Below are 19,383 nucleotides of genomic sequence, written 5' to 3'. Positions count from 1 at the left end.
TTGTTTCCTTTTTACTTATATCCACTATGCTTTCTTTTCTTTTCAACTTTGCAGTCTAACACACAAACATAGAAGTACACAATTATGAACGAAGAACATGAAAAATTAAAAAATCAACAAAATTGGATAAAACCCCTAAGATTTTATTCTTTAGAAAATTTTATGAATGATAAACCAAACAAAATTTCAGAACAAGACATAAATCACTAACATTAATTTTTTATTTTTGGGTTTTCTTTATATGATAGGAAAATAAGATAAAAGTGGAATCAAACCAGAAACTTCACTCTAGATACCTGATGAAACAATTTGGATATAAATGATAAGCTTTGGTAATAGATGATATGAGTCGGTGTCGGATGATATGATCCTATTCATGAAAGAGTACGGTCATCCTGAATTTGAATTCTCAAAAGAAACAAACAAAAATTAAATTAGAAAAAAAAAGTGAAATAAGACAAATATTGAGATGCCACAATATAACATATTGATAAGTCAATGAAGATTTGCCACAAAGATTATTATCTTTGATAAGAATAAGAGTTTTAATCCAAGAACTAAAATAACCTTCTCTAAATGAAAAACCAATTTTAATATGATGGTCATCTAAGGTGTCTACAAATGTATTTAGTACTTTTATATATATATATATATATATATATATTTACATCATTAACTTTAAGTTACAAATTAATTATAATTTTTGTTAGATTATTTTATATAGTAATAATTTATAATTTTCAAATTAACATCTAATTTAGTTAATATAATAAATAATTACTTTTTATTTCTAAATTTAGCTATTATTTAATAATTTTAGGGTAAGAAGAATAAACAATGTAATAGAAGGTGTAATTTAATTTAATTGTATATTGTGTACTAGATAACTTCACTTTTCAAAATAACACATTAAAAAGCTACTCATTGTGTATTCAGTTTATTATAATTTCTCAAAATATTTAAAAAATAATAATTATATTAGTTTGTGTTAGTGCATGGATCCATTATTGAAACTTGAACCAAATGAAAAAACAAAACAAGTGGGTACTCTTCAGTACTCCAGTTAAATCACTCTGGCTTTAGCTTTGTGCCACCTCACACACATGTTTATGTGCAACTTTACGTTTCCGACAAGGAATTTTCAAATATAAAAAAGAATAATGGATATAGTTTAAATATATATGATACGATCTAACATAAAATAATAAATTTTACAAAAATATCAAATACGGCATTAATTATAATATGACATATAAATTATATTGAAATTACCATTTATGAAAAAAATTAAATAACTCAAAAATATATATTAACAAAAATATATGATTAACCTGATTAAATAATGTATTATTATTATCATGCTAATATATCATAAATATTATAGGTTTTTATTTTATTATTACTTTTTGTTTTATAACATATTTTATATAGTTTAGAAACTTTATAATATTCGTGGTATTCTTTTAAGGAGTTCAATCACATTAATGGTTCTATTCCTATATATATTAAAATTCTCTTATTAACTTAAATGTCAAAAAGTCTTTTATACATGAATTTTTTTACCAAAGAACGAGAAAATTGATTCTAGCCATCATTTAAATATTGTCATATGTCCAAAGATCCACACTCTCAATCCTAATAAGAACAATAATAAATGACAAAAATAATATTTACAAAATTATTATGATATTTATACATATTTTAATTTGATAAAATTAATATATATATATATATATATATATATAATATGCAATTAAATATACATACATGTTTATGAAATCTTGACACAAATTTGTGTACAACATAAGTTCTTCAAAAAAGTTATCATCGTAATTAGGGTTATTTAAGGATTTGAGTTTGTTTCTCATCATTCCAAGTAGTAAATATTGTTCTCTTATAAGGACTTATATAACAACTCCTGCACTCAATAACTCAATTATACCACAAAGTTCATAAAAACACAATGGAAACTCTTTTTTGTATTTTTATCAAACAATTGATGTGCAACAATAAATTTAACATAAATTATTTACAATTATCAAGATTACATTTCATCCAATTCATATTCATACATTCATAAACATTTCAATTTCATATTTAAGTCAAAATCAACTCACCAACATACTCAAATCCTATTACTAGAGCCTTTGAGCTTATGATCACTCATCAAGTTTCAATCCTTTGAATCCAACAAGTGAAATCATGCATTAATTTCAAGAGTTTAAGATTACTAATGAACCAAGTTTTATTCCTATCCACTAGGCATTCAATTTCAAGTCTAAATTCTAAATCGACACCTCAAGAATCACAAATCAAGCATGAGAACAATCCACGTCAAGCATTGAACATGGAAATCAAAAACTAACTTGAATTGAAAACACACACACACACACACACACACACACACACACACATATATATATATATATATTAACATAATTTTACATAAAAATTTAGTGTCTTACATCTAATCTCAACAAATTGAAATAGCTTACCAAGTGGAGAACCTAGGGTTTAAAAATTAAAGAGATAAAGAAGAAATCGGAATCATAAAGAAGATGAATGTCTTTTCCCAAGGCACCTAGCAACTACTTCAAGCTTTAATCACACTTCTCCTTCACATTTCTACTTCTAATATGTAGTCCATCTTCCTCTTCAACCCTAAAAGAGGGAAAACCATCACGAATGAAGGAGGAAACCCAAGGAGGAGATATAGAGCTTCCCAACACTCCGAACAACCTTAAAAAATCTCTCCTAAGCACCCTAGGTGATTTTATATTGTGTAAAAGAGAAATCCTCGCGAAACGATGATTAAATATCCACTTTCATGTATCAAGCCCAACGGATTCGCCCAACGACTTCATTCTAGCCTAGCAAAGCCTAAAAATTGATGTTCTCTAACTTTTAAATCATTGTGCGAGCCATATTATGGCCAACGAATCAAATACTACAAGTTTGGGTTGTCATTTCCATCCAATGACCAACTAGCTCGCCCAACACTCAACGTGGAGCCTATTGGTGGTTTTTTGGTTGTCTAGGGTGATCCATGACAATATAACCCTACAAGTGAGTTTTTTCTTCATGTTTGTAGCTTAGGTGCGATTCTTGTCCCCGAAGTGGGTATTTGTCTAAAAATCATTCTTTATTGACTAATCATGCTTCCTTGTTGTTTTCCTCCACCACAATTCCTTCATATTGACTTATTTTATACACTAAAAATAGATATTAGAGGTAAACAAGCATAAAACAACTAAAATACAAAACAATTCAAAAATAAGATAAACATGAGGGTTAAACAAGATAAAATTTATTGAGAAGTTGATTTTATTCACAAAACCTAACAATAATAAAAGGTAGAAAATAACGTTATCTTTGGTCACTGGATTTTGGTTTCTATGTAGTGATTATGGTTGATCGAGAAATTGTTGCTTGAACTTGAATATTGTTATAAGTGTTTGTTTAGCATGTTTTGAATTGGATACTTGTTATCTCTCTTTGACAAATGTACCAAATCTTGTAAGTAGTAACTGGTAAGATCATATATTATTTCCTAAGAGACTCATGCAATACCAAATAATCGTACAATTAATGACTAATCTAGAAAGAATATTTCCACAATTTGAGTTTTGTGGAATAAATTAAATTTGTGCATAAATAAGTAAAAGTGAAATTTGGTAGTTAAAAACACTTTTATATTATGGAAAAGACGAAAAATGATATAAAATACTATTGTTGGGGTTAAATTTCATTGACTTCACTCTCATACATATAAAAGCTCACATAGTCTCCATTAATACACTAATGTTAATCCACAAGTCTACTCAAACTTAATCCCTTAATAGAAGTCTACTTAAAACCTCAATCCCTTAATAAAATGATCCTAGGTTTCCTTATTCAGAGTTAATCCCTTGAACCCTTAATAATCGAACCCACATTATGAACTAGGGTTTATGACAACCAATTGGTCAAACTCCATTTCTAGACACAAGCTTCATTAGGTATATCTTGTTTCATTTTTAGGTTTCAAAATATATTTTCCAACACCTAATGAACCAAGTATCAAGTTGTGGATGATCAAACCAAGAAGACATTAAGCAAGGAAACTCAAATATTAGCTTTTAATGGAACACACACACACACACACACACACACACACACACACACACACACACACACACACACATATATATATATATATATATATATATATATATATATATATATATATATATATATATATTTCAAAACATTCAAAGATACATAAGAGTTTAGTGGTTTTATCTACCACCAACAAAATGGCTTTAGCTTTCCATTGTCATGGAGAACCCATGATTACAAAATAGAAGATGGAGATACAAAAAGGAAGAAGAGATTGCTCCCACAAGCCCTAACAAACCTCTAAGATCTCCAAAGAGTGAAAAATTGTGTTTTCAACCACCAAATCGGTTTCCCTTGAGCAAGAAAGAAGAAATAAGGCAAAATTTTCAACATCAGCATAATTGGCGCCCAACGCAAGTGTTATATCGTTGAATGCTCACTTTTGCGAGTTGAATAACACCCATCACAGTCTTTCTCGCGCTCAGTGCTGATTTTTAAAACTGAATGGTGTTTGACACCATCTTCCTAGTGCTCAATAGAGGATGCACGACTAACAGGTATTGGCTCTATAATGTTGGCACTCAATGGAAAAGAGGTGGCGCTCAACGCTAGATGAACTTCATGATTTCCCATTTTTTTGTTCTTTTTGGTTTTTTGGGTTGCCAGCTTCTTTGGTTTGAGGCAAAAAACTTCATGTCATTAAAATAGACACACAAAAATGGAGATTAGTGGTAGATTAATGTAACCCAAAATAAAATTATTTACAAAAACAAGATAAAATTAAAGATCACAAGGTAAACAGTTAAAGAAAATTTGATTTTTTTAATGAAATATGACTAAAATAATGGTAAAAATTAACATTATTAATACACTTGTTGATATGTTGATCTAAGGATTAGATTATGCATGATAGACATAAAGTTTCCTTCTCTTACTCTTTTTCCTCCTTATCTTAGTTATCTTTTTCTTTTCACCCATCTCCCCTTAATAAACTAAGATTAATGATTTAATATTAAGTAGACAAAGAAGATTTATATTATGATAAAAATGATAATTTTTTTCTATTACCTTAATTTTTAACCTTTTATATGCCATTTTTTCTTATTTATATATTTATCAACAATTTTATTAAAAATATGAATATTTAAGAGATATTCAAATTGAAAAAAAATCACAAATTAAAATTAGTTTATAAAAAAAGTAAATTGTAAGATTTTACTAATATGTTTGTGGGGGAGTTTATATCAAGTAGATATTGAAAAAAATGAGTAATATATAAAGATTCATAAAGTCATTCATAGTTGAGTTAAAAGTGATATTAAGATCTTTTATATATAAAACGTGTTATACTTGAGACATATTGGATCTACAAATCTCAAATCAGATATGAATTCTTCTAGATATAATGAAGAAAGCAAACAATGTAAAAAATTATATTTCATATAATATCACTACATTAATTGTTTTGAAATGATGTATAAACTTATTTCACCCATGAATTATTTTATTATTGTATATTGTCGAATAGATGTTTGAAGTTGTGAAGAGAAAGCACTATATATGGTTATGATGATTATAGTTTGATGAAAAATGTTTGTGGGGAGAATAGTGAGATGAGTCTTGTTTTGACCTAAATAGGGATGCATATATAGATGTAGTTGGGTGGCTCGTGGGAAGATTGAAAAGACTTGAAGGAAGAAGAGAGAGGGCATGAACTTGGATGAATAAATTGGCAAATGAGTTTGATTGAAATGAATGATGTTTGTGGTGGTGGGTTGGGTTTGTCTCTTTGTCTCGTGGTAACGCATAAAAGGAGTTGGCTGCGTCCCAAGTTGGGTATCAAACATTGTGGTTCAAATTCAAAGGGATGTTAACGTTGGTGGGGATACATACACACATCAAACATCATTGCAGGTTCATGAACTGCTTTTTTTCTTCATTTTTTCTCAAACACTTTTCATCAACATCACATTTTTTCCTCATAATTTCACCCACCTTTTTTCAATTCTTACAACTATCACCCACACTCACCCCTCATGCTCCACAACAACTTATCATCAACACTTTCCTTCAATTCCTTCAATCAAATTCATTACTGCTTTTATTTACCAATAGTTAGGGTTTGCTTTCTAGGGTTTTCTTTAGTCTTCTATTCACTCCTTATTTATGTTATCATTCACTTGAAAATTCAAATATGATCATAAACATTGAAACACTTATGTTGATCATTTCCTTCAGGAAAAATTAATATTTAGTTTAAAAAAACTTATATGTTAGAACAAATGGTAAAGAGTCATACAAGATTTTATAAATTTAAATATGTTTTTAGCTCTTTTAAAAAATTACTAAGTTTTACCTTCAATCATATATTTTTTTTACCTTTAAATTGTGTGAATTTTATCATTAGTGCATAATATATATTTAAATTATGATATTTATTAATTATCTAAGATAAATAGATAACATTTATATTACAAATGTTGAGATTTTTTTGAGATGTGATATTGTTATAATCATTATGCGTTGCTTTGACTTTTAATTTATTATATAAATAATTAATTAAAATATTTATATTTAAGTTTATAGGATTAAAGATATAAAAAATGTTATTTATTGAAATAAAAATCGAAAGTCATTCATCGTACTATTTAAGCATTAGATAAATTAATTCTTTTAAATAACACTCTTTAAATTTTTAGCTAGTGAGTTAATTGATCTGGAACTATTAAATTTAAATATCAAATTTTGTTTTCCATGGTGTGAAACCTACATTCAATTATTTTGACTTCTTAAACTAGTAGCTTTGATTAAATGTATATTTTTCTTAGCTCTTGCAATAAGTTTAACAGTCACATATAAATCTAAATTCACTTGGAGTTAGTTTGATACTAAAGATATTTATAAGAGAGAAAAAATTATTTATCATAGTTTTTTTTTATCTTTCAAGAACCACGAATTTAACACAAATCAATATTAAAAAACAATTTAATAATACTTCAAATTAGAAACTATTCAAATTACTTTATCGTTAGTATATTTTAAGCTACATGATAAACATTAGAGGGTGATCGTTTACAATAAAATAAAAATAGAGGATAAACATACCAAATTTCATTTTATAATGGTTTGTTTTAGAAAAAAAATTTAACTAAATAAGAATTCTTAAACAGAACTCAAACTTTTCATTAGTAATATTGTATAAGAGCGAAATAGATTGTTAAAACATTACAACAAATAACATATCAAGAGAGCAACAATATACTAGAATTAAAATTTATAAATTTAAGTTTGAATGATTTTTTTTCAAATTAAGTTTATAAAATCAATCCCCTTTATTCAAAAAATGTGTGTTAAGAAAAAATTTAATTTCTAATCGGATACAACTAAAATTATAAACAAAAAGAAAAGTTCAATTTTACTTTTTGAATGGGCATAATTCTCAACTCCATCCATTAATTCATATTTGATTTGCTTATTTAAACATAAAAGTTAAACAAAAGTACCAGTCTTAAATAATTTATTTAAATACGCACGTCACAAAACTTAAATCGATTTAAACTATAAAATACCTAAAATTAGTTATTGCTTAAAATTGATAAGATCCATGTTTAAATATTGTTTAGTAAAACTTAAGAAAGATACAAAAAAAAAATACTAATAAAGTTTTAGGTGAGTTAAAAGTCTTCTCACAAGAGTCAGAACACGAGTCAACATTAAAAAATGCTTATAAAAATAGTTATTAATTGGACCATGTATTAGTTAAAAAATTGACTTGATATTTATTAGGAAAAAGGTTAAATAAATGATAAACAATAATAGAAAGTTAAATAAATGGTTAGAATAATAAAAAGTTAAATGATGAAAATGAATTATTTGTAGAATAGAGAATTAGAAACGGTTCAAAGACTGTTGATATTGGAATAAAATAAAGATTTCAAAATTATAATATAATATAAGATTTTTACATTAAATTTTTATATCTTTTATATACAACTATTAATGATCAATTCAACTTTATGGACCAATCCAAGCCGTTAGATGTCCTTTCAGTTGAGTAAAAGTTGGCACAAAATCATTTTCAGACTTTACTTTATTTACTAATTTTTGTTGTATTTAATCAGTTCATTTAAATTTAATTATCGATTGAATTTATTTCAAAAATTTGTAATATATTTTTAATAATAATAATTATTATTAAAATAAACAATATATATTAAAATTTTAAATATTATTAACATTTAATTGCAAACTATGGTTATGTTCAATAAAAAGTTACGGCGCATAATAAATTTATAATAAATACAGTAAATTGTATATCAATAGTTGTTCTCATTTAATTGACAGGATAATCTCTTTTAGATTATTCATTCACTTGTCTATGGTATTATTTAATCAGCAGCCTCCAGATTAATATGAATATACCTCTTTAATATATTTATAATTGTAGAACATTTGAAATTATTATTATAATATATTTAAAGATAACATGTTTATTTCCTTTTCCAACTTTATCAACTAAAATTTTAGTCTATGCAACGTGTCAGAACCTTCAAAAACTCCAAGTTAGTGGAAGTCAGGTGTCAATGAAAGGGTTCGGATTTTCAGATAGTGGAAGACAAGTGTGCAGCGCTAAGTGGCCGATCGGTTTTAGTGACGGTAGTATTTAAGGCGAAATTTCAAACTTCGTGCCACTTTTCTGCATGCACCCTTCATCTTCAACCTCCCGAACCTCCATTTTCTCTTATTTCTCTATACAATCTCCATCTTCTCTCTACGATTTCTCATCCTTTTCTTCTTCCGATCATCATTCAGGCAACGTCTGAGTATTCTTGGTGCCAAGAGCAACACTTTGCACCGATCAAGTTGTGCTTTAAGCTGGTGAGTACTTCTCTTTTTAGACCGTTCGTTTTCTGTCACATGCAAATCCAAATTCTGATTGCATGAGTTTATCATTTCATTCTAATAGCAATTTTGGTCTTGTATTTGGTTTAGTTTTTAAATCAATAAGCTCTAAGTGTATAAGACTGGTAGTGGTGAACCATATATTGCATCTGTGAGCATTCGGCTACGTTTAGAGGTAAGGGAAGCTTATATAATTTGATTATGATTTCTTATTCTGAATGGTTGTATATTGGGTTGATCCATGGATGAATAAGTGTTGTTTTCAGTACATGTTTTGTATATATAAGTGTATGAGTTACAAATGATGTGAACTGGCTGATATAGGGTTTGCTCTTCTGTATCTAGAATTCTGTATAATCCTGTGGTTGTCACCGAAAGTCATTATTGACCGTTTAGTTTTACTTTGAGTATTCGGTCTGTACTGGATTCTTCTTCTGTGGAGAATTTCAGTTAAGGACCGATAGGTTTTCTCTTAGTATACTGATAAGTAAACGTTCGGTCTAAGTATAGTTTTCCCTTTAGGCTTCCTAAACAGTTTAGTTAATGTATTCTATAGTACTTACAGTTGTAGATGTTACCTTTATCCTTCATTGAAAATAAGTGTAGTGTAATTGTGTGTGTGTGTGTGTGTGTCTATATATATATATATATATATATTCCTTCACTTTGATTTAAGTTCAGTAGTGCTCGATCTTGAACCAAGCGCTCGGTTTCAGTAGTACTCAGTTTTGAACCAAGTGCTCGGTTTCAGTAGTACTCGGTCTTAAACCAAGCGTTCGGTCTCAGTAGTGCTCGGTTGTGAACCAAGCGCTCGGTCTTTATAGTGGTTGGTCTTTAACCAAGCGCTCGGTATTTTTATTATACCCCATTGTGTACTCTATTTGAACTAAGAGTGTTTGGTCCAAGTCAATAGTATTCGGTTAAATTTTGTAGGGTTCGGTTTAAGTTCTCAGATTCCAGCAATAGTTCTTATGACATTCAGTTAAGTCTAAATTATATGTAAAATATTTAGTATTCGGTACATTCTTAGGAGTTCAGTCTAGTAAAATACTGTTCTGTAGTAATTATTGAGTAGTAAGTAAAAGTCCAAATACTCTCACTAGTGTTCGGCTTATGATGAGTTTTTATCTAGAATGGACCGTTCGGTCCTATACGGTGTATAAGTGGAAGATCGCTCGGTCTTGCACTAAGTATTCAGCTGTGTTAGTCTAAAAGGTATTCAAAACGTTCGGTCTTGTCTCTGGGGAAATGTTATTGTTCAATTTTGATTTCAGATGGGAGATGTTTGTATTGGTTTGGTTTGATTGTATTATGGAATATAAATGGAATGATATGGAAATGAAAGAGTATTCCAGGGAGGAATATTTCATGAGTGATTATTGAATGGTAGAGTATGAATGTGGTTATGTTCAGCTGACGGTTATCCTGATATTCTGTGATTACTCATTCTTAAGTAGAGAAGAGTAAGTCATGTGTGAGAATGACAGGAGGTCATAGTGCATAAGGTGAACTTGGACGGAATGGACTAACCTCGGGTGACAGCTGTTGAGGGCATCCCAACTATTACATCACCCGGGTGCAAAAACGTCGTAGCTACACAGAATTCATACAATCCAGACAGTCAGAGTAAAATGGTCGATCATTGCATGCTTTGACGTGAATTTTGATTGGAAGTGCATGATTGGATGTTACACGATTGAATAGTGAATTATGCTAGATTTATGTGAAGTTTAGGTTTTACTGAGTTAATTAAATTACATAAGCTTACCCTATTTTCTGTCTTGTCTGTTTTGTCCGTTCGGTCATTATTTTTTGTTGCAATGATCATCCTATGGATGTGAGCAGAAGGAGAAGAGTTGCTGGAGGAGGCCCTGGAAGAAGTGGAAGTGAAAGCCGAACCATAGGACCGGTCAATCATTAGGTTTGGTCTTATTTTGTATAACCGATCGGTATTAGCGTAGTTTAGGTAACCGTTCGGTCTATACTGTAGTTCTGTAAAGGTTAAATTCTGTAGTATTTTCGTAAGGCCGTTCGGCCATAACTGACTCATTATTCTCATAATTGAACTGTAATATTGTTAATATGTGAATATTCTATAGTATGGTTTATACTGTATTTTTGGAATGTTACACAATGAATAAGATAATAATTTATTTATTTAAATATATATTTTATTTTATTATTAAAATTAAAGTAATAAATATTTTTCAATATATAAATTATATTTCAAATTTATGAAAATTTGCTACAATAGAAGGTTCTTTCTTTAAATATGAAAATTTAATTCAATCCAAAAATAATGAAAAAATAAAATATATATTCTGTTATATTAGCATACACATATGTACAAAAGTTTTCAAAAGCACTTCAAGCCTTTGTTGGTTGTGTTGAATTGCTTTTAATTATGTGTTTAACGTAATCAAATCTATTTAATTCAATATTTAACTTGACCTGAGTGAATTGGAATCTTTTATGTAAAAAAAGAGAGTTTATTTTCACAATCTTTAGAGAGAAAAAAAGAGAAAATTTATAAAAATATTCATTGAAGTGTCTTAATAAAATTGTAATTCTCGTTTTGTTCACTGTTAAATTGAATTAAAATTTGTATAAAAGGTTCGCAACAAACGATTCTTTATTTTTATCATTGAAATATTTAGTTAGATGTTTGTTATTAAAAAAATTTAGTCTTACATTGTTACTTTATTTTAGGTTTCTTTTTCTTTGTTATTCATATTTGAAAACATAATTGATATTTGAAAACATAATTGCTTTAATGTATTGATTCGTTATAAACATTTGGTTTTACTCTTGATATGATTATTTGTATTTATATTGATCTTAATAGAGCTTGATTTACTAGCTTGTGCTCCTAGATTTGTACTTTTTACATTGACAGGATTTTCCTACACTAAAAATATCAATATTCTCTTTTGTAATTATTATTGTCATTTTTATTATTGTTGCTCTTAGTATATTCTCTCAAATTTGGGAGAATTATTTTGGCCTCATACTTTGGTATTTTTTGTTATTATTATTGTTTTTCCATTAGAGTGACATAAGAGCGAAAAAATGTTTTATAAACTTTAAATAAATGAATTTTTAAATGTTAAAATTGGTTTATCTTTTAATTATTTTGTTATATTTGATTAATATTTTATATTTGAACATTATATTAAGTAATGAAAGATTTATTAATAGTGTGTGTCCTATTAGTATTAAACTCACATAAAAAAAATATCTAAGTGATTAGAGTTAATTATTTAAAGTGTATGTGAAAAAAAATTTGTATCCCACATGTAGTACAAATTTACCTTGTCATACGAGGATGACTTAAGTCTCGAGATATGTGACTCTATGTGCAAAATCCCTTAATTTAATCAATACATAAGTTTTATAAAAGTAGAGTTCAATGTTTATAATATGAGATTAAGCTATATGAGTTATTAATAAATTAAGGCAAATGGATTATTATTTTTGAATGACTCAGATTATTATTATGTATACACATTTGATTTTGATGTTTGCGTATGATATTTCTAAATTAAACAATGATAATGATAAATAAATGTATTATATTTTATAAATCACTAGCTTATATTTTTTAGTATCTATATTGTTTTTAATTGTAATGATAATGTAATAAACATAAACATACGATGTTATATAAGAAAATAGATTTGACCATATGAAAAAGTTATGTATTTTGTTAGGATTCATATACATACATACATATATATATATATATATATATATATATATATATATATATATATATATATATATATATATATATATATATATATATATATATATATATATATATATATATATATCACAAATTACATTATTACGGTGCTAACTAAATAACACACCAATACGATTTGATAAGTCATAAACCTATCTATATAAAATACTTTACTTACCTCTAACTCAACTTTAAGATAATAAATTTGTCTAACCTTACTTTTATATATTGTTCATTTCAATCATCTTTGTTTAATTAAAACTTTCAACTTTACATTAAAATTTCTTACAATATATATATATTTATTCTAACATAAAATTTAATCCTAAAAACATCACAAGTTTCACCAATTTAAATAATCTAACCGACTAAATAAATGTAATTACTAAGTCTCGTATAGATATAACATGCCTACAAGCTTAAATCTCATTTAATGTTTCTAGAAATTATTCTATCAAGTTATATAAGCTTTCCAAATCATGAAACCTTATTCTACCAACATTACAAACCATCCAAAAACGAAAGAGTCAGTGAAGTCGGTAACTATAATTTGTCATAATAATAATGGTGATATTTATATTCTTCTTTATACTCAGATTCTACAAAAATATATTTATGAATAAAATAAAAATATTTAAATTCAAATTATAATATTATTATTTATTCATGTAAAATTTATTTTTAATTCTTCAGGGTTTGAAAAATAATTTTTTAACCATACTCCAAATCGATGCAGTATATCTATCTTTTCGTTTTAGAAGTTATTATAAAAAATGCTACTTTTTTTTTAATTATATAACAATGATAAAAATCTTTTAATTATTCCTGCATGAATATTGCCAACAAAAATACATAAATGCGAAAGATAATAATTTAATTATTAGTTAAGAATAAAAATGGTTATTTTACGATTGAACAAAGCCCCAATAAACTTTGTTTCACTTTTTAATTTTGAAGATCATCATGTTTTCACTAATTAAAATTATATTTTATTTCTATAATTACATCTCCAATAGAAAAAAAAGAACACCTAAATAACTATTGTAAACTTTACTCAAACAGTTAATGGTAGAAAAGACAAAACCAAAGTAAAGAAAGGGAAAAGAAAAAAATAAGAATTAAATTATTTAATGGAAAAAAAGTAAAGAACTATTTTAGAATTATCTGTGTTCTAATTCTTCTACAATAAGCAATTATTTTCATGTAACAAGAATGAGTTTCTTCTTTAATCCAATAAAAACCTTAACCTTATGCCACATTACATAGACAAGTTCTGAGAAAAGTTGAAAAGTATCTTCCCAATTACTATAATTACCAATAAAACCAAAAACAAAAGCTTTCTTTTCACATTAAATGAAGTATTAATCAGAAAATCAGGTCACCATTTTCAGAAAATGAAATAAAGAAAAGAGGAAAAGCGAAACCCATGAGCCACAGTGGTTTGTGGTTTCTGGTTTTTGGTGGTGGGGGAAAAAGAATATTACAAAAAAACCCCACTTTGCTCAGATACATTGCATGTAGGAAACCGTTCAGTGTACGGGAATCTCTTTCCCTTTCCAATAAAAGCCTCCCTTTTCCCAGACACTCACCCTTCATTTTTTCTTCAAACCCCTTTTTTTCTCATCTCTTCTCTCTCTTTTTTTTGCCCTATCTCATAGGGTTCCTGCGATCTTCACCTTCAGACGACTTCCTTTTTCTCATGCGTTCTTGCTCTCATCAATCACACAACGCCATAGCTCTTCTTCTTGTTGCTGTTTTCTTCTTCGCTCTCCTTTTTGCTCTCGTTCGAGGGTTCTTTCGTGTCGAACGTTGTGGGGTTCTTCACCCGGCTTTTATTCACCCGTACCCATGTCTAAAGTTCTCGGCTTTTCCGGTGAGTTCATTTAATCAGGCTGTTTTTGTCCTCTTTGTGTTATGGGGTTTTGATTTTGCCCCAACTTTTTTGGAGATTAGTTTTTATGTTGGGATTTTGAGGTGCGTAGAACGTTTCTACTTTGTGTGATTAAGGCTAGTTTTTAATTTTTAGGGGTTAAAATTTAATGGGTTGGTCTTAGTTTTTGTTAATTTGTTATGGGCCATGGATGATCACGTGGTTGCGTTGGGTAAAAGGTGTGGACTTTTGAATTGGGTGATGAAAGTCGTTTTGTATGGTAAAAGTCGTTTTGATTGCTTAGAGAATCTGGTAGTAAACGTAAAAATATTCGTAGTTTAATTGTTTACTAGAGATTGAGGTAATTAATCCAGGTAGGAAATTGTTTGAAGGATTTTTTGTTGGAACTTTGGATCATGTTTTGTAGTATGTTCAACCGATGGTCCTTTTTGTTTTAGTTTGTTTTTATGTTTAAAGTTGATCCGAAACTGGTTTTGTTTTCAAAGGATAAACGGGAACTATGTTGTTGTAGTGGTTGAATCAGCATGTTTAACTTTGTTTATATGGTGAAATTTGTGTTTTTCTGAGTTTGTGCATACATTTGGGTTATCAGGAGGTGATGACTTTTGCTCTGGGGGATCAATCTACGCCAACCCAAAGGAAGCGAGTTTCTTCCTTCCCCTTGGCCCTCAAGTTGATGTATACTTTCCTCCCAGGAAGAGATCACGCGTCAACGCTCCATTCGTTTTCGATGGAGAATGGTTTGAGCAAAAGCAGAAAACCTCTATTGAAGCCTTACCAGATGAGTGTCTCTTTGAGATCTTCAGAAGGTTGCCCGCTGGCGAGGACAGGAGTGCATGTGCTTGCGTTTCCAAGCGCTGGCTTATGCTTCTGAGCAGTATTTGCAAAGATGAAATCTGTGCCATGAAAAACACCAGCGCAGAAAACATTGAAAAGGATGGTTATGATGTAGAATTTGGAGGTGAGGGATACCTCTCTCGGAGCTTGGAAGGAAAGAAGGCCACGGATGTTAGACTGGCTGCCATAGCTGTTGGAACTGCATCTCGCGGAGGGTTGGGGAAGCTTTCCATCCGAGGAAGCAACATGTGTCGTGGGGTTACTAGTCTTGGTCTCAGGGCAGTTGCTCATGGATGCCCTTCTTTGAAGTCTTTTTCTCTATGGAATGTTTCTACTGTTGGTGACGAGGGCCTAATCGAGATCGCTAACGGTTGTCACCAGCTAGAAAAGCTCGACCTTTGCAAGTGCCCTGCTGTTACTGATAAGGCTTTGGCTGCAATTGCAAAGAACTGCCAGAATCTGACCGAGCTTTCGTTGGAATCGTGCCCTAATGTTGGTAATGAAGGTCTGCGAGCTATTGGGAAGTTCTGCCCCAACCTAAGATCCGTAACCATCAAGGACTGCACAGGTGTTAGCGATCAGGGAATTGCTGGATTGTTTTCAACTTCTTTGGTTCTGACGAAGGTGAAGCTCCAAGCACTGTCTGTGTCAGATCTCTCTCTAGCCGTTATTGGACATTATGGGAAGTCTGTTACTGATCTTGTCCTTAATTGCCTCCCAAATGTCAGCGAGAAGGGGTTCTGGGTAATGGGAAATGGTAGTGGGTTGAAGAAGCTGAAGTCACTCACAGTTGCATCATGCAGGGGAGTAACCGATATTGGACTTGAAGCTGTAGGAAAGGGTTGCCCAAATCTGAAAATTGCACACCTTCACAAGTGTGCCTTTTTGTCAGACAATGGGTTGATATCGTTTGCCAAGGCTGCTTCATCACTCGAGAGCCTTCGATTGGAAGAGTGCCACAGAATCACCCAATTTGGGTTTTTTGGTGTCCTTTTTAACTGTGGTGCAAAATTGAAGTCCATCTCTTTGGTGAGGTGCTACGGAATCAAAGACCTGAATTTGGTGTTGCCGACCATTTCTCCTTGTGAATCCCTTAGATCATTGACCATCTGCAACTGCCCTGGATTTGGCAACGCCTCACTCTCTGTACTGGGAAAGCTGTGCCCTAAGCTTCAGCATGTTGAACTAAGTGGACTCGATGGAGTGACTGATGCCGGGGTTCTTCCACTGCTAGAGAGTTCTGAGGCTGGTTTGGTTAAAGTGAACCTCAGTGGCTGCACAAATGTCACAGACAAAGTAGTTTCATCCTTGGCCAACCTTCACGGTTGGACTCTTGAGAACCTAAACCTTGATGGTTGTAGAAACATCAGTGATGCTAGCTTGATGGCAATTGCTGAAAACTGTGCATTGCTATGCGATCTTGATGTCTCCAAGTGCTCAATCACAGATGCTGGGATAGCAGCCCTGGCACATGCCCAACAGATTAATCTGCAAATTCTCTCTTTGTCAGGTTGCGCTTTGGTCTCAGACAGGAGCTTGCCCGCCTTGAGAAAATTGGGCCGGACCCTTTTGGGACTGAACATCCAGCACTGCAATGCAATTAACAGTGGCACCGTTGACATGCTTGTAGAGCTTCTCTGGAGGTGTGACATCCTCTCGTAAAGATGGAAGAATTAACCTCACACAGCAATTTAGGCCAGGATCACATCATACAGGAAGCTTGTTATGCTTAGTGTTGCACAGTAGTCTTTTCTAGGTTCCATTAACAGGTCTTCATCATCATCATCATATCCATCATCCAGCTACTCGGTTCCCTTTTTCCGGAGTGTGCAGTCATTTAACCCCCATTTTTGCAGGTTCCTTCAACGGCACCTGTTCTTTTTTGGCATCCATTGCCACCTTTTAAATGGCTGCATGTCTCTGAGAACATAGCTACCGGGTTCTGGAGTTAGCAATCTTTGTTACTGGTGTTGGCACCTGATGTTTCAACCTCAGCTTTGCATCGGTTTTGCCACCATGTGTGTCCTAGTTTTTTTTCTAAGTTTTTACGGTCACTTGTATCACTCTCCCAGTCCTTGTTTACCAAATGTTTCTGTGTTTGAACTATGTTCTTCACACGATGTTTGGGTATCATCAGTTTCATTCGAAGAGCAGGTTAGAAGCTCCCAGACTATATAGTTGCAGTTGTCAAGTTTGTTGTTATGAAGTCTTTTCTTAAGGGCTTGGCTGTGGCAGCAAGTAATACAGGTCTGCCATAACCACAACCTTTTTTCCCTCTGGGAAGGGTTGTTTTTTACCAAGTCCTAGTTTTTTAAGGCTTTATTTTTTTTGAACCTGGCACTGCAGCTACTACTTTAGTCAATGGTGTTCGTGTCTGCCCTTTTTGCTGTATCTTATGAAATGTAATAAAATAAAAATCAGTCTCATTTTGAGGCAAAAAAAAATCATGTGTTGATGTCTCTCAGCCCTTTGATCATATCCTTTTTACCAGTTCATGAAGTCATCTTTATTCTAGCGGACAAGCAACCTTTGATACATCTAGATCTCGTGAATAGATTTAGCAACCTGTGAACGAGATTCCTGCATAGTTAGACTGTGAAAGGATAAATGCCATGAACTTCTGTGATAACACTGGGGGATGAGATTCCTTTTTGTGCAGTGTTTGGAGAATGCAAGTGAAATGAAAGGAGACATAAAATATAAAATAAAGCAAAAGAGAAGAGATAAAGGAAGGGATATTTTTTATTGATAAAAAGGAAAATGGCAAAAGAATAATATAAAAAAGAATATCTTTAATATTAATGATACAGATATTTTGAAATGTTAGATGAAACTACTCTTGCTGCTTTATAACCGTGAAGTAATTTCAGTTGAGGAATTTGAAGGAGTTGAGAATTTGAGGGAGATATGATAAAATATAAAAAATAGAGAAATAAAGGAAAGAGATATGAGAAAAATATAAAAAGAATAGAAAGAGTAGTTAGGAAAAGAGATGTGGATGAAATTGAAAGGTGAGAAAGATGATGAAAGAGGCACATGCAAGTTCACATGCATTGTTTGTGCAAAGCGATGAATGATTCATGCACCTGAAAATCCGAAGCTTCCCTTTGCGTTTGTGCCACTCAGCTCTGCAACAACAAGACAGGAACAGCAACTTAGAGCCTGGAAAACGCACCCACCAAACCCCACCTCTGCCCCCACTCCTTTCATTTCTCTTAGATTCTCAAAACCATAAAATCCAATTATCTAATCACACTCACTTCAAATACTGTTCTTATTACTATTACTGATTCATGATCGACAAAAAATATCAAGCATTTCTGATTTTATTCAAATGAAATTCATGAGGTTTCTTAGTGGTATCATAATCAATTTATCGTCAACTCTTGTATGAATATGCTGTCTTAAGACTTTTTCTCCATTAACATCAATTTTTTGATTGTTTACAGAGAACATAGACACAATATTTCTCTCAAACTTGTAATCCTTATTATGTCAAACGCTGCTTCTCATTCATGCTCCTTTCTGGTTACAAATTCAAGAAAAACATAAAGATATTGTTTGATGCTTGTTCTAAGTGTTGCATCACATAAAGAATATCATTTGAATATTCTTTTTATCTTATCTTTCATTTTCTTTTTAACCCATTAACCAGTTTTCCATTTTTCAACCATGGATAAACATTCTGAGTCAGTTGTTTAAATAATATTGAAAGATACACGAAAAAAATACAAGGAATATTTTGAAAGAAAAGTCATGTTATCATATACTTGAATGATATGATAAATATATCTTTATAACAAAAAATAAAATAAATTAGTGATATAAGTAATAGTATAACAGTAGAAGAATGAAACTGTGTGGCAGAAACTGTAGTGTGAATGAAAAGTTGGAGAAATGCATTGTATTT

The 19,383-nt window shown here is 30.6% G+C and overlaps 1 protein-coding gene across 1 annotated transcript; it reads left to right on the top strand.

Moving 5' to 3' along the window:
- Positions 1–14,285: 14,285 nt before the first annotated feature.
- On the top strand, positions 14,286–17,937 carry EBF1 (EIN3-binding F box protein 1). Its single transcript, XM_088100373.1, has 2 exons — positions 14,286–14,618; positions 15,229–17,937. Exons 1-2 carry the CDS (start codon positions 14,594–14,596, stop codon positions 17,133–17,135), a joined length of 1,932 nt encoding a protein of 643 aa, XP_087956499.1. The 5' UTR covers positions 14,286–14,593; the 3' UTR covers positions 17,136–17,937.
- The last annotated feature ends 1,446 nt before the right edge of the window (positions 17,938–19,383 follow it).

This window comes from Vigna umbellata, chromosome 1 (assembly GCF_029865625.1).
Source record: "Vigna umbellata cultivar VRB3 chromosome 1, Vumbellata_1.0, whole genome shotgun sequence".
Classification (NCBI taxonomy): Eukaryota; Viridiplantae; Streptophyta; class Magnoliopsida; order Fabales; family Fabaceae; genus Vigna; species Vigna umbellata.
The sequence above is the reverse complement of the archived record's forward strand: the minus strand, read 5'-3'. Positions and strand labels throughout refer to the sequence as shown.

Coding starts and splice junctions, on each gene's coding strand:
- EBF1 (XM_088100373.1), top strand. CDS start 14,594: ATGTCTAAAGTTCTCGGCTTTTCCG. Junction 14,619..15,228: donor TAAAGTTCTCGGCTTTTCCG/GTGAGTTCATTT, acceptor TTGGGTTATCAG/GAGGTGATGACTTTTGCTCT.